Source organism: Poecilia latipinna, unplaced genomic scaffold (genome assembly GCF_001443285.1).
Source record: "Poecilia latipinna isolate Pla-1442-1.1 unplaced genomic scaffold, P_latipinna-1.0 Scaffold2472, whole genome shotgun sequence".
Lineage (NCBI taxonomy): Eukaryota > Metazoa > Chordata > Actinopteri > Cyprinodontiformes > Poeciliidae > Poecilia > Poecilia latipinna.
In genome coordinates, this window is record NW_015115088.1 from 3,755 (window position 1) to 20,181 (window position 16,427).

Below are 16,427 nucleotides of genomic sequence, written 5' to 3' on the forward strand. Positions count from 1 at the left end.
CATCCATTTAAGCTTTAAAGAGTTTGGCAAGTTCTATAATCTTGTTGATAATTAACTTGTATGCCATGGTAAGAGGTGCTCTTCAGTATGAAAGGTCACATCAACATCAAGCAGAGAAACCACTATTCTCTGTTGGCATGATATCGAAACCATTCCAGTATTTTACATCAGTTTCTTGTTGAGACACAATATACTTTTTTAAAACAAATCTACAAAACATTAAATTGCATCTTCCGGTTTCTTCCTGGCAGCAGTCAGTCACTGCTTGTTGGCATTTTGAATAATTTCACTTGGTTTGTTTCACTTCACTATCAGTCTTGATGAGCTGCAACAACTGATATTATCATTAAATTTCTCAATATTGAACCACCCAAAAAATTAAATTGAAGTAAACAACAAAGGGAATATATTACCTACATTTCTTTTCAGAAAACAAAACCATGGAAGTTCAAAGGAAAACAAGTGACAAAAGTCTGCTTGGGGTGTTTTTCCTATGTTTTATAGCAGCTTGTATGGAAAGACAATACAAATCCTAACATGGTTACTGCCTGGGATTCATATTTCTGTTAAACTTTGAAATTCACAGACCAAAGCAACATCATGTCTTATAAGTTTGATCTTCTCTCAGTAATACTGAGTTTGAGCAAAGCTACACGAGAAATAAATTTACTGTTGTAAGGATTGTCTCTGCCTGCATTAGTGTGGACACCATGAGACAAATGCATTGAGTCTGCTGATCTAATATTAGGATTCAGTCTTGTATGCAGTATGCTCTCAAATATTAGTTTAAGGGTGTTCATTCCACTTGTGTAATCAGCTTACCGCACCATTCTGCATGGACAAACATGTTTGTTATTACAGCTGTGTTTGTTTTTGTGTTACTATGAACATGATATATGTGGACATAAAGCATCACTGAATTAAGCAGTGATAATTCAATAAGGTACTGTTGACTTAATTCCTACAAACATCCACTGCAGTGGGAAAATCTCATGAGTTGCTTTTGTGGACATAATATGGAACCATTTTGTAAGAAATCTGAACGTTTGTCACTGGAAATGTGCTTCATAAAGGGACTGACAGCGTAAACTGATATCTTATCTGCCCACTGAGCAGAGCAACAATTCATTCTACCTGCTGATACAAGAATAGAGTTGAGAATTTTGACATGAAAGAAAAAAAATTAATTTTTCAATGTATCAATATAGCACAATGAAATTGTGCAGGCCCAACATGACATATTTAGCCTTTTCAAACATGGTGCTCTTTGATTCATAGACATGTCTCTGTATAATGTTCCTCATATTTTGCAGTAAACCTGGTCCTGAAAATCTTGCTGCTTCCACAGAACAAAAAAACAATGTGTTTTAATAACAAAAATAACAAGGAAAGGATGAGTGTAATAGTTGTATTGAGTCTCATTGATGATATGATACATGACTTACCCCATGATGAGTAGCAACTTCACGGTTGCTTCAGTGTAGTGATATGTTTGACAACCAATTTGTCATGTTTCAGGTCAGCAATGTCTCATCTTCCTTTTGCAGCTCTCAGTTCAGGCATTAGGTCCTTTCCATTTCTCCTAACAGTGTTTGTGAAGTCCTCATTAATATAGATAATTCATGCTTTGAGAAACTTGCTGCAGTGCAATTATCTTATTGTCCTTGAACCTCTAGCTTGACAAAGATGGGTCTCGATCTGCTGCCGCTAGATTTTCCGGTTCTATGAGCTCATTCAACCTCTACTTCTTGATGCAGTTCGAGTTTCTCAACAAAAATGTTTTCTCCTAGTGTCTCTACAACTCCATCAACCACCAAGTTGTTGTGTCTAGACGGTCCCTATTCCATTTTGTCTGTGATGGTTAACATGCTGCTACCGATTTTTAGTATGTTTGACTCCATGCTGTCACCATGATCAAAGTGTTTTTTGTTATCTGCTTTCATGTCATCCACTTCTTTTTGCATAAATTAGAGACTTGATTTCTTGTATCTCCTTGGTTAAAGTGTTGGTTAGATTTGAACAAAATCTTTAAAATGATCTTGTTGATGTTGAAGTACAGTCAAAAGCATGTTTTGGCTGCTGCAGGAACTCCATAACTGAGTGACGCATACCAATTACCTGATTTCAAATCTGATTTTGGTACTTTTGGAGACATTCTGTGAATTACACAGACTGATATATCCTCAGGTAGCCCGCCAGCAAACACGCCGTCAGCCACTGCTGTAGGAAGATGTTGGCCTTAACCCTCAGTAGTCCTGAACATCTACCTGAATATTTCAAAATAAAATGTAAACTACTTTCATCTGACGTTGGACCATGTGAGTAACAGTACAATTGTTTTTTTTTTTTTTTTCCCCCTTAAGCCAGAAAAGATTGTTCTGAAGGACTAGACTAAAGAAATATGACATTTCTAGTGTATGTGTAGATTAGTCTCCCCTTAATGCTGCTTGATGAGCTGACGGCAGCCTCAGTCCACTCTTCATGAAGCTCCAACAATCTCTTAAATGGATTTTGCTCGTCATCCCTTTAAGAAGGCAATTATTCCTATTCCATGTTTTCCTAATAGTTTTTCTTTCCACTCAACCTTTGTGGAAGCAGGATTGTCAGAGTGTACCTGCCAGCTCAAGATGTTAAAAAGATCCACCCTGATCTCTCAAACACTTATGTGCACTGAAAGTGATATATATTATTCCAATAATTAAAAAGAGAAAAATGTGATGTGTCATATATAACTTTATTTCTTATTTAATTTGGATGTCCATGGTAGAAAGTATAACGGTAAAGATAGTTATGAATTGAATGAATACAGGACATAAAATCACACATGCATTAGCCTTACAATTACACAGCTAAAAAAGGAGAACAATTGGAGGTTTAGTCATCTTCAGAAGCAAGAAATAAGAGTAACTTTGTTATATTCCTTTACATTTTTGTGCAATCTTCAACAAACATGAACAAAATTATTTTCTGAAACTTTCCTTTGATTGTACCAAATATTTAAAATGTAATGCAAAGCGGGTACTCCGGTTTCCTCCCACAGTCCAAAAACATGACTGTCAGGTTAATTGGCCTCTCCAAAATGCCCCTAGGTGTGAATGTGTGTGTACATGGTTGTTTATCTCTGTGTTGCCCTGCGACAGACTGGTGACCTGTCCAGGGTGACCCCGCCTCTCGACCGGAACGTTAGCTGGAGATAGGCACCAGCACCTCCCAACCCCACAAAGGGACAAGGGTGTAAAGAAAATGGATAGATGGATGAATGTAATTCAAAGCATTTCTAAAATTAAAGTAAAAAAAAAGTGTAATAAACAAGCTAAAAATTAACATTTTATCACATATAATTAAAGGCAAAGAATGTACATTTAAAAATGGAAATGTCCGCTATATATTTTCCTCCAATTCTTACTGTTCTAAGTAAAGATGCTTTTATTTGCAATTTTAATTTCACTAAGTTTTAAATATTCAGGCTCTAATAAACAAAATGAAAATTGTTGCATATAGACCGCCAAGAGAAAAAAAAAAATGAAAGAAGTTGCAATGAAAGCTTAAATTAGCATCCGTTATGATGATAAATCCCTCCAATGAGAACATCTGTTGAATTAAAAGCCACAATTAGAGCTCAAAGTTTTAGTTGCATCATTCAGTAAAAGTGCAATTTATAGATTATGTTCTTTACCTCAAATATGTTCCCTGTTTTAGCAGCTGTTCAGCTCAGCATGTAGTTTTTGGACCCTCTCCAGCTGTGCTGAAACATCTAAGAAAACAGTTTTAATTAGGGCTTTCTGTGAAATATTTTTTAAAATACATTCTTAAGAACTGATTTTTTACCTGGAAGTGAAAGATCATCAGTCTCGAGTGAGAGCTCAATCGATTCCCTCATGGTGTCCTCCAGCGTTTTCAGGACGTCCACCTGATTTAGAGTTAAACCTTTTATCACTTGGTTCAGTCAAAAGTTAATTTTAAGATTAATGGGATGTGATTATTGTCAAAATGCCTGATACTTGTTTTATTCACACCATAGTGGAGGAGTATTTTTAATAAGGGGTCACATTTTAGCCATATGTTTTCTATCAAGAATCTCTCCACTGATCTACAGATTGCACATGCATAAGAAAATTCATCAAGACACTTTAGAAAGACAGGAAACAGAAACAAGAGAAAGAAGCCATGTACTTTTTCACAGCTTCGTGTGGATCAGAATATGGGTACGATAACAGAGTGGAGAGTACGGTAATGTAATTTATATTTCACTGTTACCATATTAAAAGTAACAAACCATCAAGTTGTCCAGGTGGTTCATCATGACCTTTTTAGCCTCTTCAAACATGGTGTTCTTTGATCTATCTACGTGCTTCTCTATAGTTTCCCGCATGTTCTGCAGTGTGCCACGTCCTGTACATGCTGCTGCTTCTGGAAAACAATGTTTTAGGTTTTAATGAATAATACCTAAACATGCATGTAAATTACTGTAATAACATGATATATATATTCACAATAGGTATGTAATTTACCTAAATACCAGAAATTTATGATAGTTGCCTCATGTCATGCTACACTATGCAGAAGGTATATTTGCAGAGATGATGAGTTACAACAGCACATTACTGTACATGCAGCAAGAATCTATACATAGTTTTATATTTTTCAAAACTCAAAAACAGTTTGAAGAGAGTTGAGTTTTTAGAAGAGCTTTTGATTAAATGGAGATGAGTTCCCATACTCCAAAGATATCCTGCCTCTTTCATTGTACCGATACGGCAGTTCAAGCCTTTATAGCGCACCACATTAATAACCTCATAGAGATCAGTAAATGTGTGCTGAAGTTCGCTGCCAGTCAAGTCGCTGTACTCTGAGAAAACCCCGTCCCCTCATTTGAATATGAAAACATAACAAAGAAACACTGAACTAAAAAGTTAAAAAATAAGTCAATGAAAAGTAGTTTTGCAAAATAAAAATCTCACTAATTAAAACATTCTGAAATTAACAGTATTTATTTACATTTGAATGAAAAGACTATGAGCCTGATCACTAGACATAAGTGAGACAGTGACACTACTGCAAAAACTGAAACTACTGATGCAATGAGTTTTGAACCTTTCATCCCAATACCTGCACTTCACAAACAGTAGGTGTATTCTAGGCGTTGCATATATTTTTTGCAACTGGGAACAGGAACTTCAGTGAATTTTATTTGTAACCAGTGTTATAGTTAGATAACGTAAAGACAAAGGTCTTACGGAAAGGTTTTTCTGAATTCCTTGTCAATGCTGTCAATCAGAGGGAAAGCCAATGTCACGTTTATGTTTATTTCTCTTCCTTTTTTAGGTACCCAGACTCCTTCACTTTCTACAGCTTTTTTCAGTTGCTTACAAAATCCCCGACCAGTCTTTTCCTGGGGGAATGACATGAAAAAGAAATATCAAATCCAATAACAAAAGCAATCAAAATATAATACATTCACATACATGTACTTTCTAATTACTATCGGCATAAATACCTGTGGATGCAAGGTGGACATCAAGTTGACTTCACATGAGTTTTTGGATTCCTCAACTCCCTTTTGAAGGAGTGCATCAAAAGCTTTGTAAATCTTTTTCATTTCATTAATTGACTCAGTTTGAAGGGAGGTTAGATTTTCCTCAAGGGCTTCACACACTTCCTTGATTCTGTCATCCTAGAAAAACAATGCCAGTAGTTGCTTAGTTTATTTTCAGACATATCCAAACCTATTTTAACTTAGTACTGCCGAAAAATGATCCATGACATGGACATCTGAGAATGTGTTTTAAAAGTTGGTTTAGTTCAAAAAGAAAATTTTAAGATGGAATAAATAATGCCAGGCCCAAATAAATGAGTAAAAATCTATTATCCTATGGTTGTTGGTCAGATCGTGATCAGATTAATTTTCCACAATAAGTTGTAATATAATCATGCTGCTTTTATTTTTATACCAGCAATTAATTTTAAAGCTGGATTCAATAGCTATGATATCCTTCTAATGTTGTGCACAGTATACACATAGCTAAGCAAATTAGAAAAAAAATTGCATTTCCTGCAAAAATGCAGTGTAAATGCTGTAAGATAACCATTTTGAAATACTCATTGGTTTTCTAACCCATCGCCTTAGTGGTGCTGTACCTCGTCAACACCACCTTGGTGTTGACATCTTTTGGTTGCCCTGCTCAGAGGTGTATTTAAGGAGTGGAGTATCAGACTTTTTCCATACGCTTGTGATGCCACATCTGCATAAATTGAACTTATTTTAATCTGCTTAGTCACATACATTTTTTATTTAACCCTTTCATGCATGAATTATGATCCTGTAAGTCAGGATTTTTTTTCCCTTATGTCTGAGTTTTTAGGAGCATAAAACAAGGTAGGGCAGAAATGTATATACATTTATAGAATATCCAACTCATCCTAGTCTAATGTTCACTGTCTTATCCCTATTCAGTCACACTCATTGAACTGCTTGGTCTCATTTTAGTCTTATTATGGCTCCTCTAAAACTGTATTATGGAAACTTTAAATTTTACAAGACATTATGACACTTCAGCCATTCTGTTTTCTGTAACATAGCAGTACAGTCTGTTTCAGGCTTATAAAAAGCAAGACTATCTTGTATGGAAATGCAGAAAGCACCCAGGCTGCAAACACATTGGATGCAGATGTATTTTTATCTGTGGGCTGGATCATTGCATGTTATTTCTGGTTGCAGAGATGGAGGGCCAGTGTTCTCTAGACCTTAGCTTGATCTCATGGGGTGTCCAAAATCGGCCGTTGAGGAACAGCATCCTGCATGTGTTCTCTTTCTGGTTCAACACACCTGGATCAAATGATGGCTCACAACAAGACCTCAGGAGATCTGCTGAAGAGGAAGTTACTACCAACAGACAGAACCAGAACATGCAGGATGCTGGACATCAAGGACCAACTTTGGACACCGCTGCCTTAGATACTAGTCTGTTTCAATGGGGATGCCACTGTCTGGATGGAACCCTTACTAGCACAAAAGCTACAGATGTCTAGAAATGTAAAAGATTCAACTTATTCAAGAAGTAAAAAAAGAACACTTAGTATTATGTCAAGGTGAAGACTTGGCTCTGATAAATACATTCTTGACCTCAGGTAGCCAAGATATGACATGATTCCATATTTATTACTGGAAATGTCTTCAATCTCAGTTCTGTTAAGGCCAGATTTATTTTCTTTTATTAGAATGCATACAGGTTTGTTTTCTGTTAAATGCTGCAAATAACTGAATTCAGTTATTTCATGTCTCAAAATCTTGATTTACCTCAGTGATCACAGATTTATCTTCATCTCTGCCGTCACAACTGCCATCATTGGACAGTAAATAAAAACTTTATTTCATGGCAATACACTGAAAGTTAACTAAAATGTCTCACTTTTTTGCAGTCAAAATACTGGCTGGAAATGGTGTATACTGTAGATTTATAGTCAGTATTGATATTAATACCTTCAAAATATTGCCACTGATGCATGACATCCACTTTAGTGGACAGGTGATCAGTTGTAATTTTCTCCAAATATATAGTTATTTGGAAAATTCACTGAACAAAAATATAAACGCCCCATGTCAAGTACAAGAGTTTTCTGATCATTTGATCATTTACGCAACATATAGAGAAACTCAAACTATATTTCAGTAATTACTGGTCTTCATATCAGCATTGATAACATTGTAGCGGATCGACAGTCCTTTGAACATGATGTGGGTCAGCTTGAGGAACTTGCAGAGTGTGCAAGTTGGCTTCTTGTAGGCGATTAAGGACAGTCTGAGGTGTGATGCATCTGTTGTGTAGACCAGTAGTCTCATCAGCTGTGTGTGTCACTGGCCTTGGCCAATCCCACAGATGGATGAGCCTGATGTGGCGATCTTGTGCTGGAATGGTCATACATGACTGACGAGGTTGATTTGCAGTAATGTGATAAATGTTTCACACAGATTGACACAATTTACCTGTGTCCTCTGGGCATTGAGTTGTGCAGCTACTGCTCTGATGGACATCCCTGCATCCAGCATGCCAATGACACGCTCCCACATAACTTGCAACATCTGAGGGATTATGACTTCTGACAAAATTTGGCATTTTGGGGTGGCCTTTTATTGTCCCCAGTCCAAGGATTGTAAAGCTGTTGCTCATTTTTGTCTGATCACCCACTGGACATGCCCCACCCATGCACTGAGTAAAAAAATAACTCACTGAGTAATGCTCACTGACAGCAAACTGGATTAAAAAATATACATAAATCAAGAGAAATGTTACTTTTGTACAATAAAATATCAGCAAATGCTCATTTACAGTTAATTCAACATAGCAAAAAATATTTGACATTTATATTTTTGCTCAGTGTACATTAGTATTAGTCTTTAGGGGTTTCTTGATGTCAAAATATTTTTTTTTACCTGCAAGAGTTCTCCACAGTAGGAGGAGGGACTGGATATTCCTGAGTTTGATACTTTTCCATCTGCTCGCTATGTTGGATTTAACAAATGATTTCTTGCACTTGCAATTAATGGACAGTAGTTGGCAATGTATTGCTTGATACACTAATGTCCACTTTAAAAGTCTGTGTGCATTTATAACAAACATTAACAAGAAACACAAAATCCAAGCATAGCCGTCCACTGCAGTGACCACTATGCATGAAAGGGTTAAAGGAAATCATTTGCTAGAATCTTTGTTCCGTTTATGAATATATTCATTGAATGCCATTTCGAAGCCTAATTAGCAGATCAATCTACATGACACATTTAGTTTTCCTTACAAATTAAGTGTTATTGTAATTTCAGTGGTCATATTTCAAGTAGACCTCAGTGTTGTAGATACAACAAATGTTAAGCTAACTGACTTATCTTTAAATTTCTCTGAATTCTGTTATTAATAAAATCTGTTTGTGCAGAATTACAATTTTCTTGCATCAGCTCAAACAGCTGAATACAGTAAAAACATTTAACTTGTTATTCTTACCTCTTTTCTTTTGCTGGCCCCATGAATCAAAGAGAGGATCCCATGAGCTCCAGAAACATAGTTTAATGTCTCTGAGTGACAGTCATTCAGATCTTGCAAAACTTTCTGAAGCTTGGGTATTTCTGTAGAAACAAAATCATATTTATATCATGACTTTACATTAAGATTGCTGTAATTCTGTAGTTTTCAAACATAATGTGAAAGCTGGCAATGGTCATTGATATACTTCATTTATGCACACAAGAAAACAAATTCCAAGTTGAAAAAGTCTATTTGATGCCAAAAGTTCAAAGGTTTCACTCCAGCACCAAAATGACTCCTTCACACCTAAAAACTTGTCAGTGAATTAAGATTCTTTCATTAGTTTATAACTTGTTAAATTTGTCATACCTTGTGCGCAACCTCTATTAATGAGAATGGTGCTACATGTGTTTCAGCGCATGCATTTGGATTTAATTGGTATATCGACAGCAGATTTTCAAGAGGATGGAACATACCAGAGTGTTCTTTCAGTTCTCCTACCAGAAACTCCTTAGAGCTCACTGTGAACACTTCAAAATTATCTTCACTGAAGTGTTTCTGTAGAAAATTGATTGATTATTAAGTTTTGTTCTAGATATGGACAATGTTTTATTTTCTATAAACTTGGCTCACCTTCACATTGTGTAGCTTTTTGAATTCCTCTTTGACTGCTTCCTTGGTCTTCATGTTTCTGTCAAGTATGAGGTTCAGACGGTCCTCTGCTGTGCTGAAAGATAAAATATTATTGTATGGAAATGGACATGTACATGGACATTTAAGTTTGGGAACTTCAATACAGAGACACATGGGACAAACAACTATGTGTGCACACTAACACTGTAAGAGCAGTTTGGAGAAACTAATTTCAGCTAACAGTCATGTTTTGGGGTGGTGGGAGGATGCCAGAGTTCCCAGAGAGAACCCACACACACACAGGCAAACTCCATACAAAAAGTACCCCAGGTCAAACTCTGGACCTTCTTGCTACAAGGCAAAAGCGCAAATATGAAACTTTATTGTGGTCAATTTTAGCAACTTTCTTTCTTCACTTACTGTTGTTGAAAATCTTCAAAAACGTCAGACTTGGTGCAGATAAAGTGAATGTTCTGGCACTCGCCACCGTTTCCCATGAGACTAGCAGTACTTTTCAGAATCTGCCAGCTTTCTATTTCCGATGCTGATCGGGTGATGAAAGCCACAATCCAAACGGTGGAACATTTTCCAACAATCTGAAATTTCACATATTGTTTAATTGCAAGTAGTTTTTAAGTAAAGTGCTAACATGTTACAAGTTTCACTCATCACAATTTTCTACAAAAATTTACCTCCTTCCACATTTGATCTCTGCTCTTGTTACGGTCTCCATTTCCAGGAAGGTCCACCAGAGTAACATGCTGAAGAAGAGGAATGTTTGGCACTTTGACAGTCACACACTTCACCAGAGGCCAATACAACCTCTTAAGCTTTTTGCCTTCTCCTTGGTTTGGATCATTTTTTGTGTACTTGGCAATTCCTTCAGAGAGCATTTCAGCCTGAAACAAAAAAACATGATGGTTATGATTTCTTTGCAAAAGAAAACAAACTGAACAAACCATATTTGTTCAGTTTGGTTTCTTGTGTGTAACACACTGCATACTCAAATAAGGATAAATAATTTGACTGAGAATCACCAAATGTCTTGTGGGAATTTGGTTGTGCAATCAACATGTGTTTAGTGGATCTGGAGAAGGATAACAATCCCTGGAGAATTTTGTGGAGGATCTTATGTGGGTAGGTGTAAAATTTTATGTGCTCAAAGCAAGAACCCTGCTTGCCACCTTGGCATGGTGTCAAAAATGTCCCCCAATGTATGTTGGACTACACCAGGACTGCCACTTGTCTTCATTAGAGATTTTCTTGGACAAGATCTGAAGGCATAATCATAAAGTGGTTATTAAGGTTCCCAGAACCTTAATTTATCTGTTTTGTTTGTTGAAGATTTTGTGGTTGTGTTGGCAGCTTCAGCTTTGTCTCCCTTAATGTAATGGAGAAAGAAGCCAAAAAGCAAAGCTCTTGCTTTATGTATGTTCCGACTATCTCATGGTAACTTGCAGTGTCGTCACTCTGTCCATATGCATGATGCACTGTGCATAGGACTCCAAGTGCCTGGGGGCTCCATAAGTTTAATTTGTGAAAAATTATCATAGAAATAAAAAATAATATATTAGGCTATATGGGAAATAAAAAGAGACTATTATTTTTATTTAATATATTATATTTGATAGTACTAAGATCTATTATATATTCATATGAAACACAGCGTTACAAGCAGAATATATCTCCCTTACTGAGTGAAAGGTCAAGGTTTTTGTTTTGGATTGAAGAAACTCTGGGATCTCTCTGAAGTTTTTGGGATCCATAAATTCATCTGGTTTTGTTTGTTTCCTGTCCTTCCCATAAAGTGCTGACAACTTGTTTTCATAATCATCATCTTCATTATCATCACTATCATCTTGACAACCATCTTCATCATCGTTTTCTTGATCCATATGATCACAAAGATATTGACACATTGACCACACCTCATCTTGCCATTCCTACAAAAGCAGAAACAATATTTGTTCAGTTCAGTTTGGCTTTTGTTTAACCAAAGATGTTTGAGTATGCAATGTTTGAGTATGCAAATGTGTCGTCCAAAACGGTGGGATCTACAAACCCAAAAACAAGCAGGAAATTAATTTAAACATGAAGCTTACGTCACCCTTTGCTAATAGCATTGATGAGGAATTCAGAAAGACCTTCCCGTAAGAACTTATGTACATTGAGATGCCACCAGAAAAGTAGTTCCTTCAAATGTCTAGATTATTTAGTTCAATAGACTTAAATTATTACACACACTGCATACTCAAATAAGGATAAATCCTTTTTTTTATAGTCCTGTTTACCTCTTTAGTGATAAACTCAATCTCTGCCTCATATTTGTCTTCCATGTTTGCTTCGACTTTAATCATGACTGAGGTACAAGCGTTGAGATCTCCAATGGGCAGAAGGTTTGCTTGACCAATAACAGCATTAATCAAAGAACTCTTTCCAGCTCCAGTTTTACCAAAGACACCAACCATCTCCCTCTTGTCTATGCTCAGTTTAGTGATTTCATTCCTGTTGAGAGCAAAAATAAATTGTAGATGCCAGTATGATATAGAACAATAATAAATCTAAAGATGACATATTAGTAAAAGTTAATACATTATGTATGTGACATTAAATAAATTCTGAATACATGTTAATATACACTGCTCAAAAAAATAAAGGGAACATTCAAATAACACATCCTAGATCTGAATGAATGAAATATTCTCATTGAATACTTTTTTCTGTTCAAAGTTGAATGTGCTGACAACAAAATCACACAAAAATCATCAATGGAAATCAAATTTATTAACCAATGGAGGCCTGGATTTGGAGCCACACACAAAATTAAAGTGAAANAGTATTATGTCAAGGTGAAGACTTGGCTCTGATAAATACATTCTTGACCTCAGGTAGCCAAGATATGACATGATTCCATATTTATTACTGGAAATGTCTTCAATCTCAGTTCTGTTAAGGCCAGATTTATTTTCTTTTATTAGAATGCATACAGGTTTGTTTTCTGTTAAATGCTGCAAATAACTGAATTCAGTTATTTCATGTCTCAAAATCTTGATTTACCTCAGTGATCACAGATTTATCTTCATCTCTGCCGTCACAACTGCCATCATTGGACAGTAAATAAAAACTTTATTTCATGGCAATACACTGAAAGTTAACTAAAATGTCTCACTTTTTTGCAGTCAAAATACTGGCTGGAAATGGTGTATACTGTAGATTTATAGTCAGTATTGATATTAATACCTTCAAAATATTGCCACTGATGCATGACATCCACTTTAGTGGACAGGTGATCAGTTGTAATTTTCTCCAAATATATAGTTATTTGGAAAATTCACTGAACAAAAATATAAACGCCCCATGTCAAGTACAAGAGTTTTCTGATCATTTGATCATTTACGCAACATATAGAGAAACTCAAACTATATTTCAGTAATTACTGGTCTTCATATCAGCATTGATAACATTGTAGCGGATCGACAGTCCTTTGAACATGATGTGGGTCAGCTTGAGGAACTTGCAGAGTGTGCAAGTTGGCTTCTTGTAGGCGATTAAGGACAGTCTGAGGTGTGATGCATCTGTTGTGTAGACCAGTAGTCTCATCAGCTGTGTGTGTCACTGGCCTTGGCCAATCCCACAGATGGATGAGCCTGATGTGGCGATCTTGTGCTGGAATGGTCATACATGACTGACGAGGTTGATTTGCAGTAATGTGATAAATGTTTCACACAGATTGACACAATTTACCTGTGTCCTCTGGGCATTGAGTTGTGCAGCTACTGCTCTGATGGACATCCCTGCATCCAGCATGCCAATGACACGCTCCCACATAACTTGCAACATCTGAGGGATTATGACTTCTGACAAAATTTGGCATTTTGGGGTGGCCTTTTATTGTCCCCAGTCCAAGGATTGTAAAGCTGTTGCTCATTTTTGTCTGATCACCCACTGGACATGCCCCACCCATGCACTGAGTAAAAAAATAACTCACTGAGTAATGCTCACTGACAGCAAACTGGATTAAAAAATATACATAAATCAAGAGAAATGTTACTTTTGTACAATAAAATATCAGCAAATGCTCATTTACAGTTAATTCAACATAGCAAAAAATATTTGACATTTATATTTTTGCTCAGTGTACATTAGTATTAGTCTTTAGGGGTTTCTTGATGTCAAAATATTTTTTTTTACCTGCAAGAGTTCTCCACAGTAGGAGGAGGGACTGGATATTCCTGAGTTTGATACTTTTCCATCTGCTCGCTATGTTGGATTTAACAAATGATTTCTTGCACTTGCAATTAATGGACAGTAGTTGGCAATGTATTGCTTGATACACTAATGTCCACTTTAAAAGTCTGTGTGCATTTATAACAAACATTAACAAGAAACACAAAATCCAAGCATAGCCGTCCACTGCAGTGACCACTATGCATGAAAGGGTTAAAGGAAATCATTTGCTAGAATCTTTGTTCCGTTTATGAATATATTCATTGAATGCCATTTCGAAGCCTAATTAGCAGATCAATCTACATGACACATTTAGTTTTCCTTACAAATTAAGTGTTATTGTAATTTCAGTGGTCATATTTCAAGTAGACCTCAGTGTTGTAGATACAACAAATGTTAAGCTAACTGACTTATCTTTAAATTTCTCTGAATTCTGTTATTAATAAAATCTGTTTGTGCAGAATTACAATTTTCTTGCATCAGCTCAAACAGCTGAATACAGTAAAAACATTTAACTTGTTATTCTTACCTCTTTTCTTTTGCTGGCCCCATGAATCAAAGAGAGGATCCCATGAGCTCCAGACACAGTTTAATATCTCTGAGTGACAGTCATTGAGATTTTGCAAAACTTCCTGAAGCTTGGGTATTTCTGTGAAAACAAATCATGTCTAGTTTCATGTAATCACACAGTTTGTGGTTCTGCAAAGTTGCTATGTGATAAATGTTTCACACAGATTGACAACTTACCAGTTTCCTCTAGAGTTAGAACTTCCTTCATAAAAAATTCTGTGGCGCTCACAGTGAACACTTGAAAACACTCATCACTGAAGTGTTCCTAGGAAAAATTAATAGTATCTTGTTAATGTAGCAATCAAGTCTATTTTCTAATTGTAGATAAACATTGTGCTATGCATTTACTAGTATTCCAATCTCACCTTAATCTTGGTCCAGTTAATTTCTTCCCTCACATATTCTTTGACATTTGAGTTTGTTTCGAGTATCAATGTCCGGGCTTCATCTTCGGTGCTAAAAGACAAGAAAAGATACACTGGAGATTAATGACCAACAAGTCTGCATATTATTAAATGAATGCCTTATCAAGTCTTGAGGACCCCAAAGCACTTCACAACGACATTCAGACTTTCACACATTCACACAAAGCTACTGGATTGTATCCACAGTCTAAGGGTGGGCTGCCATGCACCCAGGCCACCAGGCCTTCTGAAAACCACCAGGGAAGTGTCTTGCCCAATGACACAAAGAAAAAGAGGGCCAGAGCAGAAATTGAACTGGCAACCCTTTGATTGGAGGATGAACTCTGACCACCCAAATAGAACATGAAAGCAGCGTAGTGGACCTTTATGGCTTTTGGCTCTTTAAGTTTTATTTGGCCTAGTAGTGAACTCACAGCTTCTTTCCACCATCATCAGACTTCGTGCCGATAATGTGAATACGTTGACACTCGCCACCGTTTCCAATCAAACTTTCAATCTCATCCAAGATGTCCCATAATTCTTTTTCTGTTACTATTCGGTTGATTTCACCGACAACCCAGACGGTGGAACAGTCTGCAACAATCTGAAAAAAGTATTGTCAGCGCTTTGAAAAAAATATAGCAAGTTTAAGTAAAAAATCTAAAGGCAAGGATAATTTACCCCTTTCCACATTGTATCTCTGCTTTTATTCCGGTCTCCATTTCCAGGAAGGTCCACAAGTGTGACATGTTGGAGAAAAGGATTGTCTGGTACCCTGATAGTCACACATTTCACAAGTGGCCAGTACCACTGCTTTATTTCTTCACAATCTTTCTCTTTTGTGGGAACCCTTGTGTATTTGACCATATCTGCTGATAGATCATCTGCCTGCAAAACATTAGTCATAATAATCATATTAAATGTGTTATTACAACAGCTGGAGGAACTGGAATTTTAAAGCTGTGTTGCTCAGTAGGGTTTTATTGTAAGCTGAAATTAGGAGGGTCACATTGAGCTCCATTCCCATTACTTTTACAATTTACAGACTTATAGGAAATCCTACCAATGGCTGGAGAAAGCTGGACTCAAGGACAGCACAGAGGCCCTCATCCTGGCCGCACAGGAACAGGCCCTAAACACCAGAGCAATAGAGGCTCAGATCTACCACACCAGACAAGACCCAAGGTGTAGGTTGTGCAAGGAGGCCTCTGAGACAGTCCAGCACATAACAGCAGGGTGCAAGATGCTGGCAGGGAAAGCGTACATGGAACGACATAACCAAGTGGCGGGCATAGTGTACAGGAACATCTGTGCAGAATATGGACTGGAAGCCCCGAGGTCAAAATGGGGGACACCCCCAAAGGTGGTGGAGAATGACCGAGCTAAGATCCTGTGGTATGATGGTAATGGCGAACCAACCGGACATTGTGGTGGTGGATAAAGAACTGAGGAAAGCCGTTGTGGTGGATGTAGCAATACCAAGTGACCACAACATCAGGAAAAAGGAGCATGAGAAACTGGAGAAATATACCTGGAAGGTGAAGACCACAGTGGTGCCTGTGGTCATCGGGGCCCT

General features: G+C 36.9%; 1 protein-coding gene across 1 annotated transcript in view; it reads right to left on the reverse strand.

The window, feature by feature from the left end:
* Positions 1–3,302: 3,302 nt before the first annotated feature.
* The window catches only part of LOC106937952 (nuclear GTPase SLIP-GC-like), a 20,727-nt gene continuing 7,602 nt past the window's right edge, over positions 3,303–16,427 (reverse strand). Inside the window, exons 9-21 of the mRNA XM_015019718.1 lie at positions 11,942–12,155; positions 11,345–11,593; positions 10,343–10,549; positions 10,071–10,246; positions 9,651–9,744; positions 9,494–9,575; positions 8,997–9,118; positions 5,498–5,674; positions 5,237–5,392; positions 4,277–4,417; positions 3,829–3,910; positions 3,677–3,754; positions 3,303–3,591 (exon numbers count right to left, since the gene is read on the reverse strand). Coding sequence (XP_014875204.1) covers positions 3,696–3,754; positions 3,829–3,910; positions 4,277–4,417; positions 5,237–5,392; positions 5,498–5,674; positions 8,997–9,118; positions 9,494–9,575; positions 9,651–9,744; positions 10,071–10,246; positions 10,343–10,549; positions 11,345–11,593; positions 11,942–12,155 — 1,759 coding nt within the window. The 3' untranslated portion in view covers positions 3,303–3,591; positions 3,677–3,695. The remainder of the gene's footprint in view (positions 3,592–3,676; positions 3,755–3,828; positions 3,911–4,276; positions 4,418–5,236; positions 5,393–5,497; positions 5,675–8,996; positions 9,119–9,493; positions 9,576–9,650; positions 9,745–10,070; positions 10,247–10,342; positions 10,550–11,344; positions 11,594–11,941; positions 12,156–16,427) is intronic.